This window comes from Neoarthrinium moseri, assembly GCF_022829205.1.
Source record: "Neoarthrinium moseri strain CBS 164.80 chromosome Unknown scaffold11_Wmoseri_CBS_16480, whole genome shotgun sequence".
Lineage (NCBI taxonomy): Eukaryota > Fungi > Ascomycota > Sordariomycetes > Amphisphaeriales > Apiosporaceae > Neoarthrinium > Neoarthrinium moseri.
The window spans coordinates 415,546-432,239 of record NW_026055125.1 but is presented as its reverse complement, the minus strand read 5'-3'; the positions used below and the strand labels follow the sequence as shown (position 1 = coordinate 432,239).

Here is a 16,694-nt window from a genome sequence, read left to right as displayed (position 1 = left end):
CTAGTCGAATAACTATGCAACGGTGGCCAAGATTTAGATGGACGAACCTAGGAGAGAGCTTGCCCATTGCGAAGTTACCATTCTATAAAATTGCAGCGATCACCACAGAAATAATCCTACTCATTTGTAACGCACCGTCACCGATCGTAAAAGGTACCCTCCAAGTGATCGCAGGTAGCTAATGGGTATGCGTATTCGACTTTCGCGTCAGGTCCTTAAGAAGTACCTAGGTCTTCCAGGCATTGGTGTTTCGCATGGAGCGGCGGACCTTACGGCCACGCTTGTTCCCAGCGACCGAATTATTATGGATGACGGAGTCATGCTTGAAGGTTGTAGTACCGCAGTCAACCGATCGAACTGCTCTGCCGTTGCCGTAGGGGCAAGTGATGCCCAACTCAGTTTCGAATCGAAGAGCATTTCCTGGAGATGATCATCAGCCCAGCGCTTGGCGGAGCTCGAGAGCTAGCTTACCGGTCTGATAAGAAGTGCTGACCACGACGTCGGCTGCTCCATTTGAGCAGAAGCAAGAGAGAAGTCCGTACGTCTCAGTGTCATTCTTGGAGGTTCCCAGAGTGCAACCGCTGCAAGTATTGTTGAAGTTGCCGTTTCTGGGATGCGCTTACAATCAGTGGCACGCACTTCGGAATCATTGTTCAAGGCTGCCAACACGGAGAGGGATAGAGAGGACTCACGTAGTACCTGCGGACACGAGAGTACCGTAGGAATTGGCAAAGCAAGGGACAATGTTGAGTTGCTGACACTTGCCCTCACAGGCGGCCTGAATTACGACGCCTTGAGCGCCGACGCTCTGAACGTCCAGTAGATCACAGAACTCGAGGTAAGGACTGGCCGAAACGCCCGCCAGAGCGGCAATGAAGGAGGCAGCGATGGCGAAGAGCTTCATCCTGACAGCGTTCAACGTTGGGTGCTTTGAAAGTCAAGATTGGAGAATCGATCGATTGCACTGAAAAGGACGTTGATCAAGGGGGGGGTTGAAGCGAGCAGGACAAAGGTGAGAAGATGAACCAGAGAGATGGAGAGCCGGGCGAAGAGGATGAGAAGGTGACAATTAATATGGACGGGAACCAAGGCGGTGCTTCGAAACAGAAGGGGACCGCTCTTTAGGAAAGAACGTGGCCAGATATCTCTCAGGGCTCGTAGCTTCTCCAAATGCATACAGCTCTCAAGGTTATCCTCGACACACGCCCGGTAAAACCTGAAATGAGATGTCGATGGCCCCTTGGTGTTTAAGAATGTCGGATCATTACCGCCGCTAATTGCACAGTCTCCTCGGCTTCCTTGGATATAGTAGCCTATAGCTTTGAGGAGGCGATTCTCCCGTGTCCTGGTGCGAGATGCTCTGCAAGCAAGGTCGCAACTCCTTCAGCAACGCCCCAACTTAGCTCGTATCCCCTTCCGCCTAGACCATAGGCGTGAATGACACACTTGCCCCCCACGACTTGCTCTTTCTCTAGTCTCATGCCTCCCTTCCGTGTAGGTCTTCTCCCCACAATATCTTTCAGGACGACGAACTTGCCCTCGCTGCCGAGAATGGACGGATATGATGCCGCGAATTTGTCGAGAAGCGACCGACGTACTTGCTCTGATGGGGCTGGATTCCAATCATTGGGCTCTTTCGTCCCCCCGATGATCGTCCCGCCCTCAAAGTTTCGAGGCACGCAGAAGGCCCACGATCCATCGGCGTTCTGGCGTGTTACTGTGGCATCGCATGTATTTGCAACAAGGCAAGTCTGGCCTGTAGGTGTTCTGTCAGCGCCGTCCACTGGTTTCCATTGATGTTCAGAGCGACCGACCTCTAGTGATGAAGACCTTGTCGTCGTTGAAACCAACCCCTGAGCAGTTGACCACTACGTCGACATTGCCAAGTTCCTTGATTTCAAAGACCTCTGAAGGGTCCCGAACTTCCACCTTCAGTACTTTGCCGCCCCGAAAGCCAAATCTTCTCATCAGAAAACTGCAATACATCATTGGATTGACGCACCAGCTGTCGTACGTGAACCCAAGTTTGACCTTCGAGTCGGGAAGCTCCTTAGGTTTCAATAGACGAAACCCAACCATGCCCATCTCTTTCGCCTTTGCCTCCGTCAAAGCCTTGTATACAGCACTCGGGGCTTCGAGGTACTCAATACCCGGCATGAATGTGATGCCGGCCTCGGGGTTGCTCCGTTGTATGGCCCCCATCTCCGCAAACGTCTTCAAGGCCATTGCGTGTTCACGCTCTTCACTTTGATTTGTAGGAGGCACCCAACGGTTATGCGCTCCTCCCCATGGTGAGGTGTAGTTGATCTGTAGTCTAGGGTCAATAGTCTCGGACGGGCCTGGGACGTCTCGCGCGACTATAGTGACTCTGTGCCCATCAGCTTGGAGCCTCAATGCAGAGCTCAACCCAACCACACCGGCCCTGTTATCTGCGTGAGCTTTTTTCCCCGTAGAACATTGGGATGAAATTACTATACCCTAGGATAACTATGTTCGCCATCTTAGTCACTCCCAGTTACCAGTGATAGAGGGTTCCCTGATTTGACTTGATGCTCGTTTAACGAACGTGCAAGGATGGCTGGTGGTCAGAATGGTTCGTGGTCAAAATAGTTCACTTGCACTGGCTTGAATTCAATAGTTCTCGACTGCAATCACGTATGAATGTAATCAGTTGAGACTTATGAACTACACGTCAAGCAGGACATTGAGCGCTAATTGTTGCCCGACAATCGGAATCAGGTGGGGCTTTAGCTTCGGCCGACATGACGAAATGACACCCCGAGATATCGGCTCCGGCGCTTTTCTAATCTACTGTACGTCAAGAATAAACACAAGGAAATTTGCAAGTTCAAGTCATCTGCTGCTTGGCTATGGGCACGGGCAGAGAGGGTCTGGTGTTCAGTCAATTTGACTTCCCAAGGCTCACTTTGAGCTCAGGAATCGTGTCCCATACATTGGAAGAGGGCCAAACCTCTTTCCAGCAAGATACGCCAAACCATTGGCTCAACAGAACCAGTGCATTATAGATGAGTTGATGCATCTGCACATACGACTTACCTAGTTGGAGTAAGGTATATACTAGGCATTGTGGAATGGTGTGTTGCAGACATGCTGATGCAAATGGTTGTACAGAGGCAAGCTTTGACATGGGTGCTATACCGACTCTGAGAACGAATCAGGACTACTACCGACCGAGAAAAGCGCCGGAAACCAAACCAGAGGAGGCTGGTAATCATGGCAAGCAAAGAAGCAGCAACTCATAATGTTCTTCGAAGTAATCCCATCTAGACGCTGGTTTCCCAGCCGTGACCAATCAAGGTGGACTTCAGTGCGATTGTAGATCTTTCCTGAAGCCGACGAGACCCCGGGTGGTGCTTCTTTGAATGAGACGGTATGGTAAGATTCATCAGCTCTTTACCACAGTATTGTCAATTGCGGCCAGCCTTTGACGGTGAAGAAGAATCGATCGGCCCACAAACCTCAGTTGCCGCCCAAACATGTCCAATGCGACAGGGGTGGCGCTCAACGGCCAACCACGGCTTGCAGGTGCCTTGGCGGACGAACGAATCAGCGCCGGCATCACAGCATCTACGCGCCCTCTAGCCCATCCAGCAGAAGCGCATGCCGGGTCGATAGTGAAAGGTTGTTGTGCTATTTTCGGCCTCGGCAAATAGGAGTACGCCTTGGCTTCCAGGATGAGAGCCCCTCCTCGCGCGTGCTAACTTGCACTGCAGGCGGTTGAGTGATCGCATGCAGTCCCCCACCAACCACATGCCCTCCCGGAGCGCGCAAGCATGCTGATGGGCTGGCTACAGATCCTCGCTGATGAGGCCCGCGAGATGCGACCTTGGAAAGTAGCCAGTCAGCGCGCGCACGATGCAGGCCCTGACTTGGGGTTGGGGGATGCTTTCCCAGCGCTGCGCTTAGTAGGGCCAGCGGAGGCGGTATATACATTTCTGTCTGCACCTCGTCCCGCCCCTGGTATACGAAGTGAGGGAAGACTCTTCCTCCCGTCTTGTTGGTTCCATCTGCTGTTTGGAAGCTCCTTGAAGTTGTGTCTCTCATGCGTTGGAAATCCCTGGTTGCGTCGCTTGTTCGCCCCCTAATCTGTGTATCCCTTCGAGAGACCATGCGCCGGTAGCAACTGTATCTTGCCGTCGAGACAGTTTCGTTTTCCCGCGTTTATTATTAGAGCCGTACTACGCAAGGGCAGGTCGGGATCGCCGTATATACGCACTCGTGTTTGATACAGCAGAGGAGATTTGGAGAACATGTCTCCCACCGCCGGGCCCTCTGGAGGGTTTTCTCTGTTCCCCAACACCAGCTCGACGAAGCCGCCGTCGAGGAAAACGACGCCTCGACCTCGTGCCGCCACTCCTCAGTCTTCCATACGCGAGGGAGGCCCATCCATCGAGATGACACCACCCCGGAACGGGGCTCGTACACCAGAAGACTTGTCGAGATATGTGATCGATGGAACTCCGTCAGCCTTAGCCGGCCACTCTCGACAGTATTCGGAGGAATTACCTGTGTCTCAACCTGTCCCTCTGGCAGACGCACCGCAACGGACGGACACGGCGTTTTCTGGGGCCACCACACTCGTACGAGGCAACAGCACCCGTTCCAGAAGCTCAATTGCGAAGCGGCCCCTTGACGAGACGCCAGAGTCACCACATGCAGGAGCAACTGCCTTTCGCTCGATATTTCCACAGTACGACCATGGCCTGCCATTCGACCGTCAGGAGTACTTCCCGACGCAGACGAGCCCTACGCACATCCCCAGGCAGGTCATCAGCAGACAATCACACGTGCCGCAGGTATCAGAAACCCGCAGTCCGCCGGTACGAAGCCCTGTAAGGAGTCCGCTCAGTATAGACTCAACCCAGAGGTGGCCCCGGCGGCAACAGGAGCCGCCCGTCATCCCGCCAGTGAACACGACGGATGATCTGAGGGACTATTGGAAAGCAGCGAATGGATGGAAAGCGACGTCGACCGAAGGCCGAAGTTACTGCATGAAACTGGAGCCGGAAAAGGACACGCCAATTTACTACTTATCTTCCACGACCCAACCCTTCTACCATATGCGAATTAACCCTACATCGGCGTCGGCCTACATAACGCTGAGTCGGCATGATCCTACCAAGCCGTTCAAGGAGCGCGATCCTAATGCGGACGCAAGGCCGCAGGGTATCCTAGCAGCCCTGCGGGAATCGGAGAAGTCAAAGACGTGGCACGAAGCCATCACCACGACCCTAGAGGAAGAATCGCGGCGCTTGCCCCCTGAGGACGGGCTAGTGGCTCTGCTCTTCCCCTGTGCCGCCACGAAGATGGCTCTCGACAAGCCTGGCGACATCCAGGCCGTCATGATGGCCGAGCGTGAGTGCGCCCGTCTCGTCTGGGACGAGGACAGCCAAAACTACTTCCTGGTGCACCCCGCACTGGCAACGCCATTCTGCATCACTGTCGAGCGGAACCAGGCCTGGAGCCGGACCGAGTACACGCTCGAGCACATCGAGTCGCCGCAGCACCTGGCCAAGCTGACGCGCGACGGCACGGGCGAGGGCTGGATGGAGCTGGACACACTGATCGCGGGCCGCATCGAGGCGCACTACATCCTGGACGTGGCCGTGTGCGCGCTGCTCATCGTCGCCAACCTGGACGAGAAGAACCACCACGTCGAGACGTTCGAGCCGCCGCCGCCCGCGTTCCCGGCGCCCGCCCACTTCCGCGGCGAGGGCCGTGAGAGCCGGAGCAGCTTCACGTCCAAGCTGATGGGCGGCGGCGGCAAGAAGGAGGACAAGAAGCGCAAGAGGCGCGCCAAGCTCGAGGCCATGGAGCTGGACCTCGAGAGCCAGACAAGCAGCCTGGGCAAGCAGCTGGACGTCAAGGACAAGGACAAGCTGCCTGGCACGACGCGGACGGTGATCAAGCTGATCACGTTCGCGTTCAAGTGCTTCATCTGGGCGCTGACGCTTGCGTTCAAGGCTGTGGTCGCCGTGGTGGCTGGGCTGAGCAAGTGTTTGACAAGCGAGAAATTATAGGGCGGTAATCACACCTGATTATGATATAATGATGGACAGTGGACATATTGTTTCCTTGGGAGGAGCAAGCAATATAGACGGGCTCTGTGGCACTATTTTGGATACCAAAGACCGTGCAACCAACGGTTTCTCTTCTTGGATTTATTTTTTCTTTATGGACCGTCATAGCCCCAAAGCAGCCCAGGGAGCTGCAGAGATGCTGGGGGGGCTTGTGTATATTTAGATTTATTTCTCGGGTATCGCATAGCGCTCGCCGGTAGCCATGCTCCTAAACGCCGGGCCGCATCGAGCCAACCAAAAAATACAGAGGAATTTTCGGTATATATGATATTACAGTCTACCGCTTTCTTTCGCGGACCTTGAACTTCTTGCCCGATTTTGTGACGCCCCCGACTGTCTGTGTCTTGGCCATGCGCGCTTTCTGCATCTCCAGCTGGTTCTCCGCTGTCGACAGTGCTTTGAGCTTCTTCCGGGAATTCGCGAGCCGGCGTTGCAGCTTGAGGAGCAGCAGCTGCCGTTGCTCTGCCCTCAGCTTTTCGGGGTCCTCTTTGCCGTCTTTCTGGTCATCGTCATGATCATCGTCCTCGTCGGGTTCGCTGCCGTCCTCGAGGGCTATCCGGTCCTCCCGCTCCTCGACGCCATCGGCGAAGACAATCTTTCTCGGCTTCTTCCTCGCGGGACCTTCGTCCTCGTCCATCCAGTCATCCTCGTCTTCGTCGTCGACCTCTTCCCGCACGCCCCCATCCAGGCTACCGCCTAGCCCTACGACCCTCTCCTCGAGCTGGCGGACTTCTTTGGCTGCCGTGTTGCGCACCGTCCTCAGGTAGGCAATGTCCTGGGTCTTGAGTAACCGCACGGTGTCAACGTCGAGCGCCTTGTTTCCTCTGTCGCCGTCAACGGTTCCAGTCCACCGCTTGCCCTTGGAAAGTACGCCCTGGGGGCCGGACCGCGACAACATGCCGAAGAAGAACTCATCTTCGTTTCGTTCGGCAACCTTGGCTTTTAGGTTCTTGAGCGTGCGCTTCTTGCGGTTGTGGTCTTGGGCACGGAGTTTGTAGTCCTGGAGACGGGGGAGCGAAGAATTAGCAAATGGCGACTTGTGTTGGATACCTATGGACAGTTTGAGGACTGCTCGAAACGAGTGTGAGGCTTGCCGTCGCCAGGCCAAAGAAGGACGGGCGGCTGGATGCCAGAATGGGGCGGACTTGCCTTGTGTTTCTCCAGGAGACCCAGGCGAGAGCGCTCTTGGGGCTGCGCCCGCTCTCTGTGTACACGCCGATTGACGGCATTTCGTAGCGAAGACATGACGATCTGCTTGGCCCTCCGGGGGAGCGTTGTGCTGACGTTCGTGGTGGGGTGAGAGGTTCTACCGCTCGACACTGCCTGAGAAAAGACTGAGGTGCGATAAGGTGATTGCGATTAGGAACTTTTAAAGTGGGTCGGACTGGCGCTGTGGCTCGTGCGCCCCCTAACACAGATCTAAGTACCTAGGTACTACCTATGTGTGTACCTGTGTCACCTAGGTATACCTGCAATGGGCACCTGTCGGGGCGAAAATTGCAGTGTTGTTCCATGATGATCTCGAGGCTTGTCGTGTTTGCAGAAGACCTCCCCAAGTGGGTGTCTCAAAGGTGGCCATACGTGGAAGAGGCGCCGGTACATGCTCACCATATGCAGGCACACGATGCTTTGGTGTTAATCAAGTCCAGTGACAGAGTCCATCGTTTTGCCTCTGATCATGAAAGACGACGCACAGGACTGCACACAAAATGCGCACAAAAGCATACATTCTCCTTGTTTCTTGTAACCTAGCTGCCTTCAGTAACATGGCGTCTCATTTGCAATCTTTTGGCTGCGGTGCCTAGGTTCTCTGGGCCAGAAGGCGCAGGCCCACATTCAAGCAGAGGCGCGGCTATGCTGGTTGCCCGCGACGTATCATGCTTCATGTCTTGTCCCGAATACCTCGTCTTCTCCTCTTTTCTTTGTTATCAACGGAGTCCTTAGCGCTTTAACATGATAGAGTCTTCACGCGAGTGAAAGACACAATGACATTGTAATCCACCAAAGAACCTGGACCAAAGTGGACCAAAGTTGTGGATTCGGCTTCAAGTCTATATAGTCTATACTATCCAGCTATGTCTAGTGATACTCAAGCAAAATTGTTTCCTAATCCAAAGAAAGGTAATAAAATCTAAAATCACGATGACGGAGCGACCGAAGCCATTTCGCTTTTTGTTCATGGACCGGGAAGACCCAGACAGCAAAAGCTGCCTTTGTGATGGAACCACATTCAGAACAGACCCTCAGAGGGGCCTTGTCCACGATCTTTGGCTCGAAATGGGATCAACTGGATATCTTGAGAACGGCGACACCTTGACGTTCGCCCCGTGCCCGGCGCATATCCATGCGAACAAGTACTACGACCTCCTCATGGCCTTCCTTCGCAGCTGGTTCTACCATGCTAATGTAAGTGAAGATATGTCGGCACATCAACAGAATCGGCTTCGTGCCGAATCCCTTTGGTGTCTCGCAGAGATTGACTGGTGGCGCAGTAGGATGAACCCTCAGAAGTTCCCAATCGACAAGCTGTACACTCGCATGGCCTTCGCACTCTTACGTATCTGGAATACTCGAAGGCCTTTTAAAGCCTTGAAGAAAATTCTCTCAACAAATACGTCATTTGACTTGCCCACAGTGCGTCTCGGCATCGATTGGGCAAATGCAATTCTGCAGGCTCGCGTGTCAAGGGCGACACTTAGACAAAGGAGTTCTGTGGATTGGACAAAGAGTGGATCGGCTACCGCATTACAGTTGATCGACTCTGTGAGCTTCTAGACTTGCCTATCGACGACTGGACCCCAGACATGGATGCTCTTATCACTATGGTGGACTCTTTATCGCTAATTAAAGATGTTCGCAAGGATCTGCCTATGGCCGAGGTGAAGCAGCTGCTCAGTTCTGGAGCGGACAACATACAGCCCATGTTCAGAGAGCACGTCCAGTTCTTAGCAGAGCGGCTTCCGGAGCAAGTTGAGGATTACTCAGAAGAGACCCCTGAAGGGGACAGGTCGGAATTTCACGATGAAATTTGCCAGCTTATCAAAAACACCAGAACATTCGCCGCTACCCTTACAGAGGATGCCAGGTCATGGCGCGTAAATTGGCTAGAGCAGGTCCGGCATCTGAACGACAACCCCCCCTACGTGGATCCCAATAAGATCAAGGTGTTTGCAGCCATGACAGACCACCTTGCGAGTGGAAACCAGGTTTTCCGCGAGCGATTGCTCGAGTTTAGGGGTCATATCGATCGCCTGGAGACACTAATCTACGCGGACATGTCAGGAGCATCTATAGAGGTCGCTGAAACAATCTAAGTTCTAACTTAGGGAGGTCGTATGAATAAGGCAAGTTATACGGGTCAGGTAAGTCGATGATAAATGCCCTTTAGTGTATCCTGTTCAAACATATCGGTGTATAAATCGCTGTTCACACACATTTCAAGACTTTCCCTACAATTAGTCGCCACGTCTTGTTTCACTAAATGTAAGCCGAGGAAATTTTCATTAACATGTGGCGCTAAAGGAAATACTGTTGCATAATCTAAACTTCCTAGACTTCGCATTATTTCTGCTTATCACCCTACTGATCGTGTGGCCGCCATCATCCCGCAGATCCCACTCGGCCCGGAAATCCGTAGCACGCAGAGATTCAACCCCGAGGGTGCGGAGTTTAGATGCGGACTTGTCCCGATTACCTGCCCAATCCTTGTTCTTGGTTTTATAGGAGACCTCAGACCTCCCACCTGTCTGTTTCTTGAGAGTAAGCCAGCCTTGGTAGATTTTCGTTAGCCTCGTGCCATCACAGTTTCTTGATTACCAACACAACCCAGGTATTTAAGGACACCCGACCTCGATCTACACAATTGAAAACGTCTGTCTGTCTGTTAGGTCTTTACCGTGACTTTTTGCGATTTGCAGCTTGTATTCCCAACACTATGTTAGCAGCATCAGAAGCCCTTACGCCAGCCCAGAAGGAGCACTTCCTCCAGCACGGCTGGCTGAAGCTGACCAACTGCTTCACAGCAGAGGCGGCAGCCGAGAAGACCAAGGATGTCTGGACCCGTCTCGGCATGTCTGCCGACGACAAGAACACCTGGACCCAGAACAAGATCCACATGCCGTCGCACTGGTCCTTCGACAGCGCCGAGTTCGCACCTCGGGCCTGGGCGGCCATCTGTGAGCTCTGCGGCGGCGAGGATCGCATCAACCCGGCCTCGCGGCAGTGGCGGGACAGCTTTATCGTGAACCTGGGCATGCCCGAGGCCGCTGGCCGCGTGGTACCGCCGCGGGAGCTGACTGAGTGGCACGTAGACGGAGACTTCTTTGTGCACTACCTCGACAGCCCCGAGCAGGCATTGCTGGTAATCCCCCTGTTTACGGACATTCGACCCGGAGGCGGTGGTACGATGATCTGCCCCGACGGGATACCTAGGGTCGCCAACTACCTGTATGACCATCCGGAAGGCGTGTCACCCATGATGCGCACGCGTGCAAGTGCGGATTTCTCGGTTGTAGATTACAAGAGAAAGGATGATAATCAGTGGTTCAATGAGCTTGCGAAGAGAAGCAAGACGTTTGTTGAAGTTACAGGGAGCGTCGGTGATGTGTTTCTGCTACATCCCCTGATGCTCCATAGTGCCACAAATAACGCACTCAGGGATGTGAGGATCATCACGAACCCACCGGTCAGCCTAAGAGAGCCCCATTGTTTTGACCGACCCGATGGAAATTATAGCCTGGTAGAGCAGACGACTATGCAGAGCGTTGGCGGAGAAGACAGGTTCAGGGGCTGGAAGATCACCCAACCAAGGGAGGCAATCAGGCCACGGATGTGGGACGACAAAGAGCGTATGAAGCTCGATGAGATCAAAAGAATAGAGGAAGCTCGGAAGATCACTGCTTACTAGTTTTGCCAGTTCTTTGTCGAGCGGGAGAATGGGCATCTATTGGAGATCCCGTCATTATCAATTATCAAGGAAAGAGTAAGCTCAACTCCGTAGGCCCATCAGTGCTTCAGATGGACAAATGCTATGGCGCTCCAAACCCCTGTCGGCCTTGCAAGTAGATACAAATGTCAACCAAGTCAAATTGCCTCGCTCCACGAAACTCCAAGTAGCTTAATGGCCCTAGATTTGCACCGCCTTCACAAGGCTGGCATGCGAACGAATATACAAGAAAAGTTGCCCTCGCGAGGCTCACGATGCGTGGTCATACCCAGCTCCCCGCTGCCAGGGGCTAGAGTTGTTTTGAGAGCGATAGGCTGGTGAGGGAGGACCGCTGTGCGTACTCGCTGCAGGGGGAGACTGGACATGTAGTTGCTTGATTGGCGAGTTGCGGCCACTTCCGGGATTCAAGGGACTGGCCCCATGCCCGTTCCCAGCGAATGGTAGCGTGGGGGCAATGCGAGACCGGGAGTCCCTCCATGAGTTGTGGCCGGCTGATGTGCCCGTGGACGGTCTCGCCATTGACTCGGGTCGGCGCTGGAGGGACTGTGAGGATGCAGATCGGTCGCCTTCGTCATCGTCAAGACCGATGCCATGGGTCTTCTCACCACGCGCCGTGCTGGCGAGAGCATCCAGTTGATTCGCTGCAGAAAGGGAGTGCGTAGACTTCATGAACGATGCACGCTCATCGCTCATGAATCGATAGCGGCCATCTGGGTTCTCACGGAAGAACACGAAGGCAGTGCTGCAGATGCAGAAGATCAAAAGAACCAGAGTGGTGATGGCATTCAATAGCCACAAAACGACACCAACTACGCCATTTACCAGGGCCGGCTGTGAGATGTGAAGTCAGCATTACTATTTCTTAGCTTGCTGAATGGTAACTGGGCTATGGGTGCACTGAAGGTAGCGATCTGAGGGACAGGGGGTTTTGCATGACTTACTTGTCCAAAGACGTTCGTGAAAATCAGTAAGCAAATTGCGTTCAAGAAGTTGACGACCGCAATAGAAATGTTGAAGCTGTTAAGTTTCTTGTCCATCCAGGGCCTGAGCACAGAGGCCGCAATTAGCGCACCAGCCTCAATTAGAATGAAGGCAATTGCTTGTGCAATTCCGGAGTTTTGTGCCAAGCCAATGAACATGCCCTTAACCAAATGGTAGGCAAGCAGAGGCACGACGTAATAATACGCAGAGGCTCTGAACGGGATGTACAGAAAACCCCATTTGTTCAGGGTGTGCGGGTCGGAGAAAAGAATGTAGGCTGGAGTCTGGTGAAGAGAAACGGATCTTCGAGAAATTTGTATGACCTTCCACGAGGCCCAACCTAGAGCGCCAGTAGTGTATATTCTGTATTTTATGCATGTTAGCATCCTCTGATCATGGGATAGTCACAGATAAACCCCAATCTTGGGCAGCTGGTATTGTTACTCACAGAAAGAATACAGCCAGGACCATTTCTGCTGGTGAATCGTTCTGGGTAAACTCCCAAAAAGCAAGTAGCGTCACTGCCGGATATCCCATCAGGGTTATGCGATAAAGGATGCCTTTCATAATTACGCGCCAACCGTTGCGGAAGTCCACGAATGTATCGCCCTTAATCCACTTCATTTTGGCTGCCAGCTCGCAGAAGGCTTTGCACAGCGAAACCACTATTGCAGTGAAAACTAGGGCAATGCAGAAAAAGGTAAAGCCCGTCAGGAAAAGGTTGGTGGACTCGATCTCAGCGCGGTATGCCACCCGTTGAATGCCTGTGACGACATAGCTACCGGATGAATTCTTCACATTTCCACGTCGTTGCAACTTCGTCGCGTGCTCCAAGAAAGACGCTGGCATCATGGCTGCCGCACGTTTGGCAAGCCCATAGGCTGGCTGGAGTGATCGTTTCGAGACTTGTACGGATACCGTCCCAAGCGAGAAAAAGAGTTGAGAAGGGGTACCGCCAGTAGCTCGCTGGTACCAGGTAAAAATCCTCTGCCTGTTACCGGGGATGAATCAGTATTTTGCAACCGCGATGAAGACTTCTTGATTCTCAGGACGAACTCAAGCAAGAAGAGTTCGAAACCCAAGATTCTGATGTCTTAACTCCCTTACTAGGATGGCTTCTTCTTCCGAAGCAATGGGAAAGGAACAGTGACTTACATCCAGTCGATCCTTATGATGCCAATACTCCATTGAAAATCCTGAGTCCAGGCTTGTGCCGCAGGAGGCAAGGTAACACCCGTGAGTCCAATCATAGCTTGGGCTTGGAAGTAACTGCACAGTGCCACTGCATTAGCAGCAATATGCGAAGCTGCATTCGCATGACCGAGACCGCTGATGACGGCACTGGATAGTAACGCGAACCCCACTACCAGCGCGGCAGCCCACTTGACCCCGATGAGATCAACTGTTTTCGAATTCGAAATTCTAGCTTCCAAGCAAGCTAAGCTTGCCCCAGTCGTCGACGAGTTGATAAAAACCTTGATCCTGGCGTCCAGGTCTGGGAATTGGTAGGCCAATTGCGGAACTGTTCAAAGGTGTCAATTTTTTAATGCAGTTTAATTCAAGTGGGCAGGTAAACTGACTTGCTGCACCTGCCTCAGGAGAAAGCGTAATAGAGAATGGCCTGTTACTGGTATCTCCAGGTTGCATGGCTGTATACCAGTGAGTAAAAGTCCCGTAGACGGTGAATGGGAAATGGATTGAGGAGCTCACGGCAGAACCCGGCCAGACCGACTTCACACGGGTTGATGACCTTGTGAAGAAATTCGTAGCCGTAGGCGTATCCAGAAGCATCGAAAACCACAGACTCCTCGATAGAAGATGACGCAACCATTCTCACAGCAATGGTGTTGTTGTTAGGCGTGAAGACGACATCAAATTTGCTGGCTTCGAAACCAGAGACATCCTGGCAACTGTTGAGACTGGTGGATCGCAACACCGATTGACCAGCGACCAGGACCCCGAAGAAGGGGAGGGCGATCGATGTCGGAAGCCTCATGATGATAGGCCTTGGCGCTCTCAGCGCTGCTTAGCCCAAATTGCAGTTTGGGAGCAACAGGCTAGAAAGAGGCGAGTCGGGCCTCAAGGTCTGTCCGGATCTGGATCTCGCGCACAGGTTCCCAATCCAAGAGATGTCGGGGGAAATAACCACTAGAGTACAGCACGGTGGGTGATCGAGGGTGGAACGAGTGGACGGGCGATCGCGACGGCGCCCGTTTGGTTGGTGCCGCGATTTGAGTAACGAGGGGATTTACCAGGTGTCGCGAGGTTGCGACCCGTGGAAGAGAATTTTTAGAGCGAATGGTGCGTATTGATCATGACAGCATCAATCAACGCAGCAGTCGCCTCGCGATACAATCCTGTTTGCAACGAGAGACTGGAGTGACGAGCCAAAGTGTCGGGATTGCGGGACGGTGGGATCTTTTTGCGTAAGCAGCAAACCTGTGCCTGTAATCTGACGTCTCATCCCATTCACTGAGGCGAAATGAGCTGTGCCGCCCGTGTAGGATCAGCTGCCAAGTTTGGTGACCTGGGCTGGGGGCCCGCCCAAGGGATCAGGCTTCTCCGCATTGGGTGAGGCGCAGCATCCCGTGCAGGTCGCCTGAAGACCGTTGGACCGCAGAAAATACGAAGTTGGCCATCACGATCATTCCTGCTTCGGGTTGCGCAGGAACAGCCTATCTTAGTCTGTTGCAGTACCTTGGCTAGATACAGTGATTGTGGGCGATAGGGCTGAACCTACCTAAATCTTCAGAAGAGACACTCATGGACTGATTGACTAGACACACTTTGCCTGTATAATCTGCACGCTATAGTTTTTGACTCGGATCCATTAGGCTCTGAGGCTAATGGGTTGACATTTTCGTCAACAAGCTTCGAACCATCGGCTTGGTACCCGCCGTGTCCACTGCCCGCCTGTCCTGGCAGCCTGCAAGGTGGATCACTCTCACTAGGGCCTAGGCGCTTCCGCTCCAAAAACCAAGCTTATCTATATGTCTATTTCGACCTCGATCGCGCGGAATGTTTCCCTTCAAAACATGCGAGTTAGCTACAGTAACAATAACAACATGCAACCTTCTGAGCAGCCACAACCAAGTGTCGGCAAAGTCGGGTGTACCATAGTGTATGGATTGCATCACTAGGGGTGGTTGAGGTCTTTTGCATTTCGCGGCCATCATTCCGCAGCGCAGTAACAGGGCCCTTGCCTTGCTTGCCTTATCGCATGTGGCAACGGGTGCCAAGTCCTCAACAGCGTTCTCAGGGCAAGACACATACGAGTGGTGCAGAGACGGCATTTATCCATCCTATCAACAAGCGCATGCCAGCGGACCAACGCACGCACAAGCTCGCACACATTACTGCCGTCCATGGCGACGGGGTAACCTCTCAATACCTGCCTGATGCACTAGTACCAATCGCTGTTAGGGTCTCCCAGTCTCGAATCGCCTTGATTTCGCTCAGCAAGGCACTAAATACAAGGTCGATCCCTGAGCTCAAGCATTACGGGTGCCTCTCCTAACGGTGAACAGGCTGCCTACACATGAATACTCGCTGCAGGCAGTCAATTGATGGCCGTTTGGCTGATGTCCGTAAAATGGTACGAAAAACTCGCTTGCCATGATGCTCGTAAAAGTGTCTCAACTCGATATATGCAGCAAGATTGCGGTGGATATGTACGCAGCATAGCCTCTTCCTTCGACCCATGGGGATGGTTCCGCACCACGATGTCTACGTATCGGGCCAAGACGTCTTGACATATCTTCGTAGTATTTTCAACGCGAAGAAATTAAGAACTCTAGAGTTCAGGGCGACAAGCAACACCGTGTCATCTATTCAGGGGGTTAGCTGGTATCTGCGGTGTGGCTATGGCATGACATGCATTAAAAGTCCCTTTTAGGTGAGACTTGACGCTGCCCTTCAGTTTGGGTGTCCAGATAATCAATCTCACTGGTTGCCGGAAACCTAAGCATTCGGCTGCAAAAATGCTCCCTTGTCCAGCCTCGACGCTAAGAGCGAGAAGAACGACCGCATCAGCTTACAGCTAGCAAAAATATCTCAATCGCACGTGCATGATAACCGCCACTATAACAAAGACGTCCGTTCAACTATGGCGGTACATCATTTTCTGACGTTTCAGCTTCGTGCCTTGGAGGTCATAACATCGGGCCAGCAATGATAATCCTAGTTAACGTATTGCCGTACTCTTCTGCGTACATGATTTGAGTCCTGCTTCTTTCTGTTCAAGAAGGTTCAACGAAATACTCGGCTGTAGGGACTTCAAGATCCCAAGTGAATGCTTAACCGGATCCAATGTACGTTCTTTGGATGCCACCTGAGTCTTTCCTGGTCATCGGGCAGCATCCGTTTCCAAAGAAGGGATCAAATACTGGATGCAAATCGTTGTATGTGATAATGCAGGTAAAAATCTGTCAACGAAAAGGTTGAGACTCGACAAACAGCCAGATATCAAATGGAGCAACGCGATTGACTTGAAGAAACACAACTCTCAGACAATGCCTCCATTGCATACATATCAAGTACATGAAACCAACAAAGTGAAAGGCTTTAGCACGGTACTCGATGTGCAAGACTACAGATGAAACCTTGTAACGTTATGTGATGGAAGATCGAAACCCCCTGGTTTCTTGTTAGGCAGCACAAGTTCGTGC

At 52.7% G+C, this 16,694-nt stretch overlaps 7 protein-coding genes across 7 annotated transcripts; 3 read left to right on the top strand and 4 right to left on the bottom strand.

The window, feature by feature from the left end:
- Positions 1-226: 226 nt before the first annotated feature.
- JN550_004269 (uncharacterized protein) lies at positions 227-904 on the bottom strand (the record flags this gene model as incomplete). Its single annotated transcript, XM_049315766.1, has 3 exons — positions 227-420; positions 472-608; positions 693-904. The coding sequence occupies 3 exons, from the start codon at positions 902-904 to the stop codon at positions 227-229; spliced, it is 543 nt and encodes a 180-aa protein (XP_049173807.1).
- A 409-nt stretch (positions 905-1,313) lies between these two features.
- On the bottom strand, positions 1,314-2,226 carry JN550_004268 (uncharacterized protein; the record flags this gene model as incomplete). Its single annotated transcript, XM_049315764.1, has 2 exons — positions 1,314-1,756; positions 1,815-2,226. 2 exons carry the CDS (start codon positions 2,224-2,226, stop codon positions 1,314-1,316), a joined length of 855 nt encoding a protein of 284 aa, XP_049173806.1.
- Positions 2,227-4,271: 2,045 nt separating this feature from the next.
- JN550_004267 (uncharacterized protein) lies at positions 4,272-6,041 on the top strand (the record flags this gene model as incomplete). Its single annotated transcript, XM_049315763.1, has 1 exon — positions 4,272-6,041. The coding sequence occupies one exon, from the start codon at positions 4,272-4,274 to the stop codon at positions 6,039-6,041; it is 1,770 nt and encodes a 589-aa protein (XP_049173805.1).
- A 337-nt stretch (positions 6,042-6,378) lies between these two features.
- JN550_004266 (uncharacterized protein) lies at positions 6,379-7,330 on the bottom strand (the record flags this gene model as incomplete). Its single annotated transcript, XM_049315762.1, has 2 exons — positions 6,379-7,101; positions 7,160-7,330. The coding sequence occupies 2 exons, from the start codon at positions 7,328-7,330 to the stop codon at positions 6,379-6,381; spliced, it is 894 nt and encodes a 297-aa protein (XP_049173804.1).
- A 913-nt stretch (positions 7,331-8,243) lies between these two features.
- JN550_004265 (uncharacterized protein) lies at positions 8,244-9,415 on the top strand (the record flags this gene model as incomplete). The annotated part of the gene is made up of 2 exons (XM_049315761.1): positions 8,244-8,507; positions 8,801-9,415. The coding sequence occupies 2 exons, from the start codon at positions 8,244-8,246 to the stop codon at positions 9,413-9,415; spliced, it is 879 nt and encodes a 292-aa protein (XP_049173803.1).
- A 620-nt stretch (positions 9,416-10,035) lies between these two features.
- JN550_004264 (uncharacterized protein) lies at positions 10,036-11,007 on the top strand (the record flags this gene model as incomplete). The annotated part of the gene is made up of 1 exon (XM_049315760.1): positions 10,036-11,007. One exon carries the CDS (start codon positions 10,036-10,038, stop codon positions 11,005-11,007), a length of 972 nt encoding a protein of 323 aa, XP_049173802.1.
- A 288-nt stretch (positions 11,008-11,295) lies between these two features.
- On the bottom strand, positions 11,296-14,023 carry JN550_004263 (uncharacterized protein; the record flags this gene model as incomplete). Its single annotated transcript, XM_049315759.1, has 6 exons — positions 11,296-11,877; positions 11,988-12,390; positions 12,476-13,018; positions 13,183-13,549; positions 13,608-13,676; positions 13,738-14,023. The coding sequence occupies 6 exons, from the start codon at positions 14,021-14,023 to the stop codon at positions 11,296-11,298; spliced, it is 2,250 nt and encodes a 749-aa protein (XP_049173801.1).
- Positions 14,024-16,694: the final 2,671 nt, after the last annotated feature.